The 17,321-nt window shown below is 46.2% G+C and overlaps 3 protein-coding genes across 3 annotated transcripts; 2 read left to right on the top strand and 1 right to left on the bottom strand.

Annotated features, from left to right (window-relative positions):
* Positions 1 to 960: 960 nt before the first annotated feature.
* On the top strand, positions 961 to 2,384 carry LOC123427698 (putative peptidyl-tRNA hydrolase PTRHD1). Its single transcript, XM_045111808.1, has 2 exons — positions 961 to 1,345; positions 1,971 to 2,384. The coding sequence occupies exons 1-2, from the start codon at positions 977 to 979 to the stop codon at positions 2,151 to 2,153; spliced, it is 552 nt and encodes a 183-aa protein (XP_044967743.1). The 5' UTR covers positions 961 to 976; the 3' UTR covers positions 2,154 to 2,384.
* A 533-nt stretch (positions 2,385 to 2,917) lies between these two features.
* LOC123427697 (plant intracellular Ras-group-related LRR protein 1-like) lies at positions 2,918 to 6,300 on the bottom strand. The gene is made up of 4 exons (XM_045111807.1): positions 6,150 to 6,300; positions 4,722 to 4,972; positions 4,038 to 4,207; positions 2,918 to 3,916 (listed from the first exon to the last, which is right to left on the bottom strand). The coding sequence occupies exons 2-4, from the start codon at positions 4,944 to 4,946 to the stop codon at positions 3,223 to 3,225; spliced, it is 1,089 nt and encodes a 362-aa protein (XP_044967742.1). The 5' UTR covers positions 4,947 to 4,972; positions 6,150 to 6,300; the 3' UTR covers positions 2,918 to 3,222.
* Positions 6,301 to 8,018: 1,718 nt separating this feature from the next.
* Positions 8,019 to 11,270, top strand: LOC123427696 (the record flags this gene model as incomplete). Its single annotated transcript, XM_045111806.1, has 4 exons — positions 8,019 to 9,054; positions 9,157 to 9,716; positions 9,828 to 10,573; positions 10,700 to 11,270. Coding segments are annotated over exons 1-4 (2,913 nt in total), but the record flags the coding sequence as incomplete, so codon positions are not given.
* Positions 11,271 to 17,321: the final 6,051 nt, after the last annotated feature.

Here is a 17,321-nt window from a genome sequence, read left to right as displayed (position 1 = left end):
GCCCCTCACAGAGGTAGTATTATGTTTGGTACAACACGGAATTCTAATATGTGTACTTGACTTTCAGATATAACATATTCTCTTAAATGAATAGAATCCGAACCTTCCATAAAAAAGCCAACACAAGGACTGGTCAGATGATATTTTCTCTGTTGGGAGACTCATCATTTTTATATACATTTCGTTGTTGCAATACATTCCTATTCATTAAAAATATTAAAAGAAGTTCCGCGAACACACAGTATGAAACAAAACACAATCAACAAATGGTAAGACAACATGCAACAACGAAAAGACAATTTATAACATTAGCTTTTAAGAACACACATCTATAATCACTACAGCATAACGCTCGCATGCTGAAACTGTTGAAGTGGATAAATGTCATGTATTTTTGGGCACCGGTCTTTGGTGATTCAGGCTCGCTTGAGCCCTTGGAAGCCAGACCAGTTGAACTCAAACTCGTTGCCCTCAACCCACCATCTTTTGTAAGCTCGACACCTTAATGAACTTCCACACCGAGCTCCGGTCTCCACCATGAGGATATGGAAGTGAGGGCTTTAAGTTTGATGCAAGGCCACAGGAGGGATTGCGAGAAAGGATGAGGTTCAACCGTTCAAGTATCCATGAAAGTGAAGTGGAGGGCCAGTCTCGACCATGGGGTCTCCATGCCGACCTCCTAAACAGAGAGAATATGATGAAGGACACATGATGAGAAGCACACCAAAGGAGTTGAAAAATGAAGGCATTTGTTTAGAGGATCAGGTAGTTTGGGCATTGGAGTTCTGTTCAAAAAACTTGTACGACCGAATGAGAATAACACAACATGTTGGATCTAATCAACTGTTCTTATTGGGTGAAGGGAATCATTTCTGTAGAAAAAAATTGTAGTTGAAGGAAAAACAAAATAAAGAAAATAAAGAAAAAAAAAACAAGTGGCATTGTAGGAAAACAAATCACAGGCAGAAAAACGACCATGCTGTCCCTCCTGCCGCTTCGCTTGCCGTCCCCCGTAGCCAGCACGCTCCCAGCCGCCGCCTGCCTCCTCCCCGGCCTCCCCAGGATTCCCATCCTCCGAGCCCCACCGCGAGCCGGCATGAGCGCGGCCGCCTCCACGCCGGACGCAGCTCCGTCCGCCGCCGCCGTCGGCGAGGAACCGAGGAAGGAGGCCGAGGACGTGGTGGTGCAGTACGTGGTGCTGCGGCGCGACCTGGCGGACGCGTGGCCGCTGGGGAGCGTGGTGGCGCAGGGGTGCCACGCCGCCGTGGCCGCCGTCTGGGCCCACCGCGACCACCCGGACACCGCCGCCTACTGCGCGCCCGGCAACCTCGACAGCATGCACAAGGCATGTTCGACCTTTTGCCCCACACGAACTCGGGCCAGTTATTTGCACTTCTCTTCGCTTATCTTCAGCGAATTCGCTATTAAACTAGAGGAATCTGCACCGCACCTCTCTCGAAAATAACAGGCATTTGCATTGCGTTTTCTCCACATAGGTTTTCTGGCTGATTAGCTCATGAACCCATTCATACATTTGCACTGTGGTTATTGTGATGGGGGCTATGTAGGTTTTGACATCATGTAATACATTGTGTTCTTGGCTCAGTTTCGAGCTGCTTCCTGTGACTTGAACATAGAAACTAGAAAGCCATGAAAGGATTTAAATTTGAAAGTTGGAAAGTCCTCTGAATCCTGGTACAGTTTCTGTATCTGAGAAGATGCCTGCGATGTCGCCAGATGGTCCTAGTACATCCAGCCCACAAAATAAAATTGGAAACCCCAGGTGGAACTCTCTGTTATGCTGGCGCTTAATTTTGTTTGGCTTAGATATTCCTGCACAAAGGAATTGAGCAGAGTTTTCAAATTCAGTACTTCTACCCTGCATTCCATGCTTCTTGCTACGGCCTGGCTGGGCATATAGTTTCATGTTCATTAATCCTTGTTTTGATCTGGGAACTTTTTGCAATCAGGTAACATTGGAGGTGAAAGGGGAGATACAGCTGAAGAACTTGGCTGAGAAACTAGAAGCAGCTGGTGTCCGGCACAAGCTGTGGATAGAGCAGCCCGAGAACATCCCGACTTGCATAGCCACAGCACCCTGCCCAAAGTCACAAGTTGCTTCGTTCTTCAGGAAGCTAAAACTTTGCAAATGATTTAAGAATAATACCTATCCAGGATGCTGGTCTTGTTGTCGTGGTATGGCATTAGTAGGATGCTGGTCTTGTTGTCGTGGTATGACATTAGTAGCTTTGGTGCATTGAAGTCACACATTTTGGTCCCATGTTATTGGTGATACCTGTTTCAGTCTTTCATCAATTGATTGTTCCTGTTTAAGAAAGGATGTACTCGTATTGGTATGACAAATAAGTTTTGTGTTGGATCCACTGCTTGGCACCGTACTGATTGCTTCTGTTCCAGCAATGAGTATAATGGATATAGTGATCAGTCAGAATTTACCTCTTCAGTCTTTGATGATCTGGTGACATTTTTAGCCAGCATGTTTTTTTATGAGGAGTCAGCATGGAGTTAACCTCCTCTACTGTCTTGAGTGTTGAATGCTCAAAGGTAATAACGAAGGGAAGATATCAATGCAGGTATTTTGGTAAGTAAATTGCGCACTCATATACTACATGCACAAAGTAGTTCTCATCAAGCTTAAATTGCACTGATCACAATCAGTCTAGGATAAGAATAGAAAATGCCATTTTTCGTTGAGTAAGTGAGCGGTAATATTAGACTGTGTTTTCATTTATAATACTACTCCCTCTGTAAATTTTATAAGATGTTTTTAGAGTCCATGACAATGTAAAAAACGTCTTATATTAAGTTACAGAGGAAGCATTAAAACTTATGTTGACCAAAGTGAGCAGAAAATATTCGAAACCTCAAAATTTATGTTCATTCAACACATAAAGGATTACATTCCAAACCTCAAACTTGTATGTTCATTCAACAGATAAAGTATTACATTCCAAACCTTACAATTTTCTCAAAATCCACTGCACTTACAAACACATTTGTAGTGAGTAAACAAAAATACAGAAGGAAAGTAAAAGCGCCCTTTTTTAGTTTATATGTACATCAATGCTCTATTGTACTACTATGCACTACTGTATATATACCTCTTCAGACATATGTACACACCTGCAGAAACAGCAGCACCTATAGGAGCATTTCATCTGAATAATTGAAGGATCAAACAACTTACAAAGTGGACCACCCTTAATGATGCTTGGGCGAATCCCTCCGTGGCGAGAAGAGCCGCCGTGGTGAAAGCATGGAGAGGAACCCCGGAGACGCGGCGCCGTTCAGCGAACGGTAATCCGACATCAAGAAGCCCTCCGAGTTGTCATGGGCACTCTTGCGTCCGGGCGTCATCCGTGCGGAGAAGGTGTTGTACTTGACCATCCTAGGCAGCCACCCCTTCTTCTTCTTGGCATTGACGCCGGTGCCGTTCATCCTGGAGCTGAGGTATGTGCGCATGGCGTCGAGGCTCTGCTCGACGATGTCCATTGGCGGGCAGATGAGCGGGTTCCCGACGGCGCTGAACTTGTTGAGCTTGGCTAGGCAGCCCATGGAGTCTGGGAGCACGGAGATGGAGTTGTAGCTGATGTCAAGCTCCCGGAGCGAGGTGAGGAGTCCCAGCCCGTAGGGCAGCTCCCTGAGGAAGTGGAAGTTCTGGCTGACGTTGAGCACCTCGAGGTTGACGAGGTTCTCGAGGCCCTCGGGGAGGGCGCGGATGCAGTTGAGGCGCGCGTCTAGAGCCCGCAGCGCCGTCATGTGCGAGGTGGAGAAGGGCAGGCTGGTGAGCTTGTTGGAGTTGACGGAGAGCCTCCGGAGGCTGTGGAGCTCAAAGCCCAGCGTGTCCGGCAGCCTCGTCAGCTGGTTGAAGTTGGCGTTCAGTTCCTCCAGCGCACTGCACCCATGCCAACGTTGCGCAGGTTAGTGAACATTCATTTTTCGCCCACCCTACGCTATATGTCGGCGTCGTTGGTGACCGGCGAGTGAGTGAGAATGGCGGGTGGCGGGGTGCTTACCGGCATTCCTCGATAGTGGCCGGGAGGGACTGGAGCAGGTTGCCGGAGACGTTGAGGACCCGGAGCTTGGAGAGGCAGCCGATGGAGTTGGGCAGCGACTTGAGCTGGTTTGAGCGCACGTCCAGGACAACCACGTTCAGCAGCCGCGCGATCATTGACTCCGGAATGCTCTGCAGTTTTTAAAACAAATCGTGTTAGGACGTGAGCCTGTGACGATCGAAGGGGCATATACCCAGGAAAAATGCTTCAGGATGTAGACGCCATGATAGTTTTGGCCCTGAGTCGACAAGGGCCGCCAGAGGCGACATCGTGGAAGAAGATAGTAAAAGATTGCCAGGGGTGATACTATATGGTAGAGCTGGATATGGTATATAGTAGTCGTCCAGTTGAGTACGTGACTGGACTTCATGTATTAATAATCGGCCATGCTTATCTTGCACTTAACCTATCACCATATATTGTACAAAAAAAATGATACCACCGTTTCTAGATACGTTTGCTAGCAGTAGTTATCTATTCAAAACAGACAGAACAAGAGACAAGTACGAGCGTTCCACAAGACAAAACCATTGAAGCAAACTGACAAGAAAAAGTTTAGCCGACATCAAGTCTATACAAGACTAGAAGAACGAACTGTCGACGAAGGACGTAAAAGATAGTCGTGACAATAGAAGAATAACATACCTCGAGATTGTTGTTGGAGAGGTCCAAGGTGGTGATGTGGCCAAGGGACATGGTGAGGTGCGGGAGAGTGTCCATGGACATGCCGCTCATGTCCAGCTTCTTCTCCTTGACCTTCTCCTGGTCATGCTCTCCGTGCTGCAACCCTCCTCCTGCTCCCGCCCCGAACGGCACGACGTTGGCATGCCCATGTCCGTGCCTTGATCTCCTCTCTGCCATGTCCCTCATGCTACCGCCTGAGGTATCAATTTGAACTGCAAAGAGATTGTGCCGTTGGTAACATATCAGATCGAGGAGACGTCTGACAGACACACCAGCTGTTACGTAAATATAATTAAGCCAAAGGTGTACGTTGAACAGTATGCTACTAATTAAAGATTGGGACACATGAGGGCCGGAGAGACCTGTACAACTAACAAGGAAGGAAACACAAGGACGGCCGGCATTAACTGCATGTTGCAATCAGAAACGTTGAGTAGTGCTACTGCTAAGTCCAGTCATCTCGAAAATATAAAGAAAATACTGCTTTCTAATGTGGCTTAAGAAGAAAGAAAAATGGTTGGTGGGAGATACGTAGCGCAAGTGACACAGTGGTGGTGATAGAAAATGGGTTTTCTAACTGTAGCTACTGCTTTCCTTGCCCAAAAAAACCAAAAAAACAAAACAAACAAACTGTAGGCAGTGTTTGTTGCTCTAGGGTCTAGGCAATTCAAACGAGCACATCGATGGCGTGTCGTGCTCTCGTTTAAGATCGACTTGGCCAAGAGCAACAAAATGGGATGGGCACCGAAGCTCTTGCCACTTCTACATGCATCGATCGCCAAAAGGAGTTTTGTTTGAAAAAAAAAAAACACACACCAGAAGGAGAGCGTTGAAACCCAACTAACGGAGCAAGCTGGCCAAGGAAAAACAAATTTGGTGAAGAGTTAACGATACACTTGCTGATTCCTTAATTATGCTGGTCTTGTAACGGAAGATCCAAAACTTGGCTATCGAAAGCAAGAAAAATGCATGTCGATTGTCAAAAAATATATTAACCCAAGAGAAACTAAAGTAGAGAAGAAGATTGTTTTCTGGAAGCAGTAAGCGTGGATTAACGGAATTCCGTGATGAGCGAGCGACCACCTCTCCCCAAAAGAGGATGTTGACCACGAAGAGTATTCTCGGAAGAAAGCGAGTTAAGGCCGTACGTACGTAACACAGGGTAAGAAGCTTGTGACAATCTGCCCTCTTCCTCTCAGAACAAGGTAAAAAAACAAACTGAGATCGGAGCGAGAAAGAATAATCAAGCATGCAGGACAGAGAGAAAGAGAGAGAGAGGGGGGAAAACTAGAACAAGAGAAGCGGTAGCTAACTAGCTAGAGCAGATCAAGCATGCCAGCGAAATCACATCAAATCAAACCAAGATCGAAACATGAGTAGAACTCTCACCTCAACTGAAGGCGGTGTTCGTTCTGCCGAGACGGATTGCAACAAAGTATGGCGGCAGCAGCGGCAGACGCAGCTGCAGTTGGAGCCGAAGATAGAGGGAGGGAGGGAGCGGGAGTTGGAGAGGAGAGGAGATAGGCAAGACGAGGTGAGGTGAGGAAGGAGCTGACCCTTTACAAGCCTAGGCTGTGGTATATAAGTAGCGGGAGGCGGAGAGCGACGGGGAGGCGCGCAACCGATCTACCAGAGAGCTGACCCCTGCGAACCCTCTCCACACCGTACAGCGCCCATGCCTTGTGTTGTGTGTGTGACTCGCTAGCTAGCTTAATTATCTTTTTTTCTTTTGAAAGCTCTAGCTTAATTATCTAGCCGGGCTCTGTTTTTTTTTTTACAAAAAAAAAGATGGCTGAAAGTACTAGCTAGTGCGAGTGACTCCGCGTCTCGGCCGACCCGGTACGGCCGTACTAGTACTACTACCTACTTTACATCCATAGTCTATCTCTATCTCTGCGTATTATTTGCCAGTTTGGGCGGCTGCACTAGTAGAAAACAGGGCATTGAGCACCGGTGGACAGACCCTTTAGAACCGGTTTGTATCACAAACCGGTGCTAAAGGTTTTCTCATTTTTGCAGCAACTACGGGGCCCCACTGTCAGACCCTTTAGCACCGGTTTTTGACACAAACCGGTCCTAAAGCCCTCCTCTCCTTCCTCCCCGAGCACCCCTATATTCCACCCCATTTTTTCTAGGTCCATTTTTTCTAGCTCGAGCTCAACTCCATTTTTGTTCTCTCCTTCCTCTTGGGAGCTCTAATCCATCCCCATTTTTGTCCACCATTTGTCAAGATTGTTGGCACCCATCGGTCCTACGGTTAGCATCAACATTCCCTCTTCCGGTATTGCAAGTTTTGCTCGTTTTCTTGCTCATTTCATTTTTGTTGTGCTAGCTAGGTGTTTGATGAAATGCCTAAGCTAGAGAGAGTTCATCATTTGTTATATATACATATGCAATTTGAGCTCAAATTTAATTATGATTTGTGGTTTTTTTTAGTGTCGCGCGCCTTGTCCCCTTCCTCACCGCCGTCGATCGCCCCGTCACCGACACAACCTTGGTGAGCCTATTGTTTTTATTTACCAAAACAAATTTTGATTTGTATGATTTACATATTTACTTGTATATAATTTTCTTATTGTGTAAGATTTTTTTTATATGTATAGCGCCATGGTTTTGATATCCGTCCCCGTTGGCCCTCGTCCAGTCTATGATTCGGATGTGGTATATTATCTTTTATAACTACATATTTTCATTTCCTGATTATATGACAATTAATTACGCCGACCAACTTGACATAGATATTTTTATCTAGGAGGTAGTGGAACCGGAAATGCCAATCGACCCTATTGTTGAGAAGTTACACTTAGTTGAACAAGAAAATGTTGGCCTGAAAGAAAGATTGAAAAAAACTGAAGAAAGGTTGGAAAAAACTGAAAGAGAGAAGATGACCTTGGAAAAGGTTCTTGCCGGTGTCGTCGATGGTCACAAGAGCGAGATGGACGCAATGCGTCTGAAGATTAGAAAGATTAGAAAATATGCAATTAGTAAAGAGGCTTGGTATCATTATGCCGTCGGGTCAATTGTTACCTTTGTTGCGATTTTGATCGCATTTGTTGTTGTTTTTAAATGCATTAATTAGAGAGAGTTTTTATGGTTGGTTTCAGTGTGTGTTTTTATGAGAACTATATATGTATGGTCACTACGCTACTTTGGTTTTAACGTGTGATGAACTTTTTGTATTAATTAATTAATTTAGTCATGATGATTTAGCATAATGGTTTTTGATAAATTTATATAATGCAGATGAACCGGCAATGGATGTACAGTGATCGACGTCGTCCCGAATTCCTTAATGGCATGCATAGTTTTCTCAATGTGGCTGAGAAAAACAGGCAGAATGGATTTATTTTTTGTCCATGTAGAAAATGCGAGAATAAGAGGAATTTCCCTAACTCAAGAACCATACACACCCACCTGTTGCAAGAAGGCTTCATGCCAAGTTATTTTTGTTGGACCAAGCACGGAGAAAGAGGGTTTGTAATGGAAGACAATGAAGAAGAAGAGGATAATGATAACTATCCTATGTTCGGTGAACACGGTGATACTGAAATGGGGGAAGACGAGCCTGAACTTGAGGACATTGTTGATGAGTCTGATGATGATCTTCGTCAGGTCATTCGTGAAGAACAGATAAACTGCGGAAGTGAAAACGAGAGGTTGAAGTTGGAGCGCATGTTAGAAGATCACAAAAAATTGTTGTACCCAAATTGCGAAGATGGCCAGAAAAAGCTGGGCACCACCCTGGAATTGCTGCAATGGAAGGCAGAGAATGGAATATCTGACAAGGGATTTGAAAAGCTGCTGAAAATAATGAAGAAGATGCTTCCAAGAGATAACGTGCTGCCCTGCAGTACGTACGAAGCAAAGAAGGTTGTCTGCCCTCTAGGATTGGAAGTGCATAAGATACATGCATGCATCAATGACTGCATCCTCTACCGCGGTCAGCACGAGAATTTAAATGCCTGCCCGGTATGCGGTGCATTTCGGTATAAGATCAGGCGAGATGACCCTGGTGATGTTGAGGGCGACGACCGCCCCAGGAAGAGGGTTCCTGCCAAGGTGATGTGGCATGCTCCTATAATACCACGGTTGAAACGTTTGTTCCGAAACAAAGAGCATGCCAAGTTGCTGCGATGGCACAAAGAAGACCGGAGGGAAGACGATATGCTGAGACAACCCGCTGATGGGTCGCAGTGGAGAAACATCGACGATAAGTACGAGGACTTTGCACGTGACCCAAGAAACTTAAGGTTTGGTCTAAGTACATATGGCCTGAATCCGTTCGGGGAGCAGAGTAGCAGTCATAGCACCTGGCCCGTGACTCTATGTATCTATAACCTTCCTCCTTGGTTATGCATGAAGCGTAAGTTCATTATGATGCCAGTGCTTATCCCAGGCCCGTCGCAACCCGGCAACAACATTGATGTGTACCTGAGGCCACTGGTTGATGAACTTTTAGATTTATGGGCTGACGAAGGTGTACGTGTGTGGGACGAGTACAAACAGGAGGAATTTGACCTACGAGGGTTGCTGTTTGTAACCATCAATGATTGGCCCGCTCTTAGTAACATCTCAGGACAGTCAAACAAGGGATACAGCGCATGCACACACTGTTTAGGCGAGACTGAAAGTATACATATAGGCAAGAATGTGTACCCGGGGCATCGTCGATTTCTTCCAGACAGGCATCCCGTAAGAAAGAAAGGAAAGCATTTCAAAGGCGAGGCAGGTACACGGAGGAAGCCAACCCTCCCTAAAGGTACTGATATATATGACATGGTCAAAGATATAAAAGTAATCTTTGGTAAGGGTCCTGGCGCACAATCTGTTCCGAATGACGCCGACAACCACGTAGCCATGTGGAAGAAGAAATCTATATTCTGGGAACTACCCTATTGGAAATTTCTAGAGGTTCGCTCTGCGATCGACGTGATGCACGTGACGAAAAATATTTGCGTGAACCTGCTAAACTTATTGGGCGTGCATGGGAAGAAGTCGAGAGATACACCAAAAGCACGGCTGCACCACCAACGTATGCACGAACGAGACGACCTGATGAATCGAGAGAATTTAAAAGGTCTTGCCAGCTATGCTCTTACCAAGGAAGAGAAGGACATCTTTTTCCAAGTCCTGAGCAGTATCAAGGTCCCGTCTGGCTACTCGTCGAACATAAAAGGAATACTAAACCTGGAAGAGAAAAAGTTCCAAAACCTAAAGTCTCATGACTGCCACGTGATCATGACCCAGTTACTTCCGATTGCATTGAGGGGGCTTCTGCCAGAAAACGTGCGAGTACCCATTGTGAAGCTCTGTGCATTCCTCAACGCAATTTCTCAGAAGGCAATCGATCCAGCAACACTACCAAGTTTACAGAAGGACGTGGTCCAATGTCTTGTCAGCTTCGAGTTGGTGTTCCCACCAACCTTCTTCAATATTATGACGCACCTCATAGTTCACCTAGTCCAAGAGATTTCCGTTCTCGGTCCTGTATTCTTACACAATATGTTCCCCTTTGAGAGGTTCACGGGAGTCTTGAAGAATTATGTTAAAAACCGTGCTAGGCCAGAAGGAAGCATGGTCAAGGGCTATGGAACAGAGGAGGTCATTGAGTTTTGTGTTGACTTTATTCCTGACCTGAACCCGATCGGTGTTCCTCAGTCGCGCCATGAGGGGAGACTGCGTGGAAAAGGCACGCTAGGAAAGAAATCAACAACATGTATGGACGAGCAATCTTTCACTCAAGCACACTACACAGTTCTAGTTAATTCCAGCTTGGCGGCTCCATATATCCATGAACACAAGGATATTTTACGCTCGGAATACCCGGAGCAACCTGAAGATTTCATTGCTAAAGAACACACGAAGACTTTCGGCGGTTGGTTGCAAAGACGTCTCATTAATGACAACATTGTTGAAGATGAGCTATACTTGTTGGCCAAGCAACCATCTTCGACTGTATTGACCTTTAAAGGGTACGAGATAAATGGTAACACATTTTACACGGCAGACCAAGATAAAAAGAGCATCAACCAAAACAGTGGCGTCCGGTTTGATGCAAAAGACGACAATGGGCAAAGGGTCACATACTATGGTTACATAGAGCAGATATGGGAACTTGACTACGGACCTTCCTTTAAGGTCCCTTTGTTCTGGTGCAAATGGTTCAACCTGTCAGGCGTGAAGGTAGACCCGAAGTACGGAATGACAACAGTGGATCAGAAGAATCTTGGGTACGGCAATGATCAATTCGTCCTAGCCAATGATGTGGCTCAAGTTTTCTATGTGAAGGACATGTCTAGCAGACCGAGAAAAAGAAAAGATAAGGAAGCGAATACATCAGACGATGAGCCAAGGCGCCACATAGTTCTTTCAGGGAAAAGAAACATCGTGGGAGTCGAGGACAAGACAGACATGTCAGAAGATTACAATAAATTTGATGAAATTCCTCCCTTCAAAGTCAAAGATGATCCAAGCATCCCGTTAAATGATGAAGATAGTCCATGGTTACGGCGCAATCAGAAGAAAGGCAAGAAGAAAAATAGATAGGGGGTGTTGTTGGTGACGTGTAATAATGTATTAAACCTTTTATGTAATTGTGTTGACCATTTTGATAAATATTAAAAATTTGACCAGTTTCCACTAAATTTGACCATTTTGATAAATATCATTTTTATTTTTTAAGTGTAAAAATAACATTTTGACAATTTGTAAATAAATGTAAAAGAAAACAGAAAAGGGAAACAAAAAAGAAAAATAAAAGAAGAAACAGGAAAAAGAAAAAGGAAACAAAAAGAAAAAGAAAACAGGAAACAGAAAAAAGGAAAAAAGAAAAATAAAAGAAGAAACAGGAAAAAGAAAAAGGAAACAAAAAGAAAAAGAAAACAGGAAACAGAAAAAAGGAAAAAAGAAAAAGAAAAAAAACCTTTAGGACCGGTCTGTAACAACAACCGGTCCTAAAGGTGGGTTCGGTTCGCGCCCGAATTTTGGACCCTTCAGCACCGGTCTGTGTTAACAATCGGTGCTAAAGGGTCTTTAGCACCGGTTGTTAACACAGACCGGTGCTAAAGGGTCTATACCTCTACGGAGTTGCCAACTTCTCGCCTTCCCGCGCGTCTCTCCTCGCCTTCTCTCCTCGCCGCCTCTCTCCTCGCCGACTCGGCCTCCTCGCGCCGCCTCGTCGGCCGACGATCCTCGGCGCCGCCTCCTCGCCGCGCCGTCGCCTCCTCGCCGCGCCGCCGCCTCCTCGCGCCACCTCGCCGGCCGACCCTCCTCGGCGCCGCCTCCTCGCCGCGCCGTCGCCTCCTCGCCGCGCCGCCGCCTCCTCGCGCGCGCGCCCTCCTCGCGCCGCCTCGCCGGCCTACGATCCTCGCCGCCTCCTCGCCGCGCCGTTGCCTCCTCGACGCCTCCTCGCGACGCCTCCTCGCCGCCTCCTCGCGCGCCGCCCCACGCCGCCTCCTCGCCGCCCCACTTCGTCTTCTTCAAGTAAGGTATATCCGTATTTTCGTATATCCATATTGTTGTATGCTTGTAATTATAACCGTCGATATTAGTTTTTTTCCGGCCCGAATAGGACATCCTATAAAAAAAAAGTTACGTGATCATGCATATTCTCACGGCTCTCACGGCTCTCACGGCTAAAAAAAGTTACGGGATTTGTTCTATCAACGTACAAATCGTACCTGCTAGAGATGCTCTCACGGCTCGATTTGAAGCCGCCTTCATCATTTATGTCGCTAAAGCGAGGAAGACGATTCTAGTAGACTCACTTTTTCAGTCAACATTCGAAACTTTCCGACGTACAAATCCTATAGACGAAGTCGGTCAACATTCGTGCAACGTGAGGTGACTCCGACGATTCCGACGATTCCGTAAAACCCTAAACCGACGATTCCGACGATTCCGACGATTCCATAAAACCCTAAACCGACGATTCCGACGATTCCGTAAAACCCTAAACCGACGATTCCGACGATTTCGTAAAACTTTCCGACGATTACAATTCCGTAAAACTTTCCTACGATTCCGACGATTCCATAACTGTGGGGAAAGTTTCCGACGATTCCGTAAAACTTTCTGACGGTTCCGTAAAACTTTGCGACGATTACGACTCCGACGATTCCGTAAAACTTTTCCGTAAAATTTCCGGTTCCGTAAAACTTTTCCGTAAATAATTTTGCTAAGTTAAATTCTTGTTACTAGCAGGTGTTGAGCTATGGATCCCCAAGAACCACATGATCAGCACGCCGATCAGCTCGCGGGAATGGGTGAGGCGGAGAAGGAAAGATACATGTGCCAGATGATTTTTGAAGATGCAACGGCCATATATCATGATGACGACGGTGGGCATGCGTTTAGCAATCAATTTTTGAACGACTCTGGTGACGGAGCTGAGAATATAGAAGATGTAGTAGATGCAGAAGTGCCCTCCGGAACAAACTCTGCCAATGTATATCTCAAGTCACTGTTGACGCAACAATTAATTTGTATTGCACTTACTAACGAATCATTATTTTCCCGTTTAGGTGCCCTCCGGAACACCTAGCGCAAGTACTGAGACAAAGTCGAAACGAGGCCCGGCCGCAAGCTTGAAAGATACTGCAAGGTACTCGATCGATAAAGTTGCTGCTGATGGCAAACCACTGGAACCCCCAGAAACTTATCGCAAATTTGTAAATCAGTGCGGAGTTGTTGTAAGAGACCTGGTCCCGATCAACTTAATAGAATGGAATAAGCCGAAGACCGGCGCCAACGTTGGAGCTACTTATGTCGATGACAGATTGAAAAGAGTGCTTTGCGACACGGTCTGGCTAAATTTCAGCGTAGCGGAAGATAAGAAGAAGAAAGTCGAGGAGTGGGCTTTGAAGAAGATGGCCACACAATTCCAGAGGTGGAAGAAAGACTTGTGGAAGAAATATAAGGACGAAGATCCAGTTTTCACTGGGCACCTAGTGAAGATAAGAGACGCTTGGCCTGATTTTAAGGCGTACAAGAAATCGGGTGTCTTTACATCCCGATCAGCCACAAATACGGAGAATGCGAAGAAGAAGAAATATCACCATATTTTGGGGTCAGGTGGCTACATGACTGCCCTGCCTAGGTGGCGACGCTATGAAGATGCGCTTCTGAAAAGAAATATCATTCCACAGACACATGACTGGCCCGATAGGTCCAAGTTCTGGTTGTTCGCGCATGGGGCAACGTTGGACGCTGAGACTGGGATGATTGTTGCGGAGGGACCATGGTCGGAAAAAATAAGACAAGTCGTATCAGATCTAGAGAAGGCAATAGAAGCTGTTCGAAAAGGAACTTTTGTTCCCGATAGAGAGAACGACGAGTTGACGAAGGCACTCGGGAACCCCGAAAAGTGGGGACGAACACGAGGCTTTGGAGCCACTACCCCGTGGAACCAAGGGTTTCCGGCGGACCTTGGCACTTACAGAAGCCGTGGTAGAAGCAAGAGGAAGGCACTGGAACGGATATCGACATTAGAAGAAAAGGTGGCGTTTCTCTTGAAGAAAGGGGGACACCCTGTACCTGACACTGAAGAGGAGGAAGATGATCCTGCACTTGACGCTGATCAGCAGCAATTAGAAGACGATCCTGTAGCAGATGCCGTCCCATCTCAGCATAGAAGCAGCGTGGGTTCCACGCAGCTGCAGCTAGAAGACGGTCCTGCAGTCGAACCGTCGGCGCCTCTCTACCCCGTGGATGATGTCACGGAGAAGACAAACTGTGAGATACATATGCCAATGGGGAACATATCCTTCATGGTGGCGTCAGGCTATGCTTTACCGAATCAACCTGGAGCAACCTACCATGGTGGTCAGATTCCAGCATCCCATGCTCGTGTCGGGTTGTCAACAATTACGCCGGGATGCCAGTCAATTGAGCTTGATATTCCTGGAGGTGAAGGCGAGAAGACACTGGGAGAAATGGAGCTTGGTATCATCTTGTGGAAGAAGAAACACATCGTGTTTCCTAACGCGGCGCCAAGGCCACCGACTCCTCCAGGTACAAATGCACCACCTCCAACAATTACTGAATGTTGCACCACATGTAAGCCTATTTTTAATAGTTTTTTCACTTTCGTACAGAGAATGCACGACCTCCAAGTCCACCCCCCAACGCACCTCCAAGTCCACCCCACAACGAAGATAGGGAGCCCGAGGCCGAGAGTCCATCGCCCGTGCACTCCAGTGAGCCGACGGATGCGCCCACTACGGGTACGGCAAAGCGGAAGCTGCAGTTCACAAGAAACGGGACTCCTCCCAAGAAGAGAGAAAGGAAACCCAATAAAGTCAAGACTCCCCCGAAGTTACCAGGCCTGATGACTCCGGAGGAACTAGACGAGGTCGTGAAAGCCAAAAACAAAGCATGGTTCGCACGGTTTCCCCTGAAGCCCCCTCCAGACATCTGGAAGGAAACTCTGAAGAACGTACCAAAGTGGAAAATTGAGCGCACCATCGACAACTTATATTATCCTGAACCGCCGCCACCGCCGCCCCTTTCAGACTATGAACGGTTCATTGAAAAGATGCACACCGCACAGATGAAGCAGGCGGAGCAGACGAAATGCGGGAAACAAGTTCCCCAGCTCGGACAACAAGAAGCACAGTCAATCGCTCAAGGTGTTATCTGACCAGGCTTCAGTGTCCGGTCCACGCATGGGCGACGTAGGTTACGCTATTGCTGATGTGGTATATAAATATAAGCCCGAGCACCCTCTGGTCGAAAATCCTAGTGCTCTAACAACCCAACTATGGAATTTACATGGTTGGTACTTGGAGGCCGCAAGGCAAAAGAGAGACTGTATCATGGCGGCAGTTCAGGATCGACACTACTTCGGAGAGTACGGTGTGGAGGTTGGGTTCGATGATTTTTTCCAGATGTACAATCAACGTGCCCTCGACAAAGCTATCGTCAGCTGCTACTGTTTGTAAGTGATTTATTTGTGTAATTTAATTATTTAGTTAAGCTCGCGTTCATTGCCCGTATAATTATCACTCACGAGACATTCTTTTCGTACGCTACTATGCAAAATGAAGATTCGTGAATGCAGGCTGGCAGGAATCTGGGACTTTGGGTTCATTGACCCGTATTCGTTTCATCAAGAGACAATAGAAAAGTTCAACAAGGATACACCGGATGATTTGCTAAGGTTTTTGAAGCGACAAAGTACCAAAAAAGAAATACTTTGGCCCTACGGATTCAAGTGAGAGTTACTGTCTTGTACACATTCCATTTTGCTTACCTGATGTTAAGTGTAATTGATGAGTATGCATGACTGCGTGTGTACACGTGCGCAGGTCCCACTTCATATTGTTCATCATTAGAATCGATCAAGGACAAGTTGAAGTCTGGGACCCGTTAACCTGGGACGCTGACAAATGGAAGAGCGCGCGTCAGATGCTTCAAAGGTATATATATATATCGGCCTCTTTCGTTCATCGGCCTCTTTTTCGTTCATTTCCTGAGGCAAATGTTCATCAAGGAAGAACCTGGTACATGGGCAGACAAGCTCCACTTTTAGATTAACAAAGTAAGTAGTACTACGTACCCTGGTTCCAATACCATTATCATTCTCTTGATTATTATTAATTTGACTGAATTATGTTCTCGTATATAGGGCGTCCCGCAACAACCACAGGGCACTGATTATTGTGGATACTACGTTTGCGAGTACATTCACAGGATTATCAATGAGAAATCCCGTACTTCCAGAAATCTAGAGGTACGTAACCGGATCTTCACAACTTTATTTACGTTGCCATCAATTATGTTAGTTTTGTTCATAACTTAATTGTTTTCATCTACTTCTTTTAAAGCTGCAATGAAAGCGGACGATGCTAAGACCGATCCAACGTTGCAAGGCAGTTGCAGAGGAATTGGCAGGATTTCTCCTCACGCAAGTCATAGATGAAGGCGGAGAATTTTTCCATCCTATGAACCAATAGCCAGCTCCCTTCTCTATGCAAGTATAGAGCTATAGGAAACGAACTTCAAATTATGTAATGATAATCGGTCCAGTACTTCGTGTTACATGTATATATGTACTTTTATTTGGTGCATCAACATTTAACCGCAAACACGGAATCGGAAACACTTAACCGCAAACACGGAATCGGTGTTTCCGGATACGTGTTTCTGATTCCGTGTTCGTAAAAAACGGAACACGGACACACGGAATCGGAAAGACGGAATCGGAAAGACGTAAACGGAAATACGGAACCGGAAACACGGAATCGGAAAGACGTAAACGGAAATACGGAACCGGAAACACGTAAATAAAAACCCTGAAAATACGGAACACAGAAACACCGAAATACAGAATCGGAAACCCTGAAAAGAAAAGGAAAAAAAAAGAAAAAAAAAGCATTAGGACCGGTTGGTGTTACCAACCGGTTCTAAAGATCCTCCGCCTGCGCGCACTCTTCGGCGCCCACGTGGAGGCCTTTAGCACCGGTTTGTAAGAGACCGGTGCTAAAGGGGGGGCCTTTAGTCCCGGATACGTAGCACCGGATGTGTATCCGGGTCCAAAGGCCCTTACCAACCTGTTCTAAT

This window comes from Hordeum vulgare, chromosome 2H (genome assembly GCF_904849725.1).
Source record: "Hordeum vulgare subsp. vulgare chromosome 2H, MorexV3_pseudomolecules_assembly, whole genome shotgun sequence".
Classification (NCBI taxonomy): domain Eukaryota; kingdom Viridiplantae; phylum Streptophyta; class Magnoliopsida; order Poales; family Poaceae; genus Hordeum; species Hordeum vulgare.
This window is presented reverse-complemented; position numbering and strand designations above follow the sequence as displayed.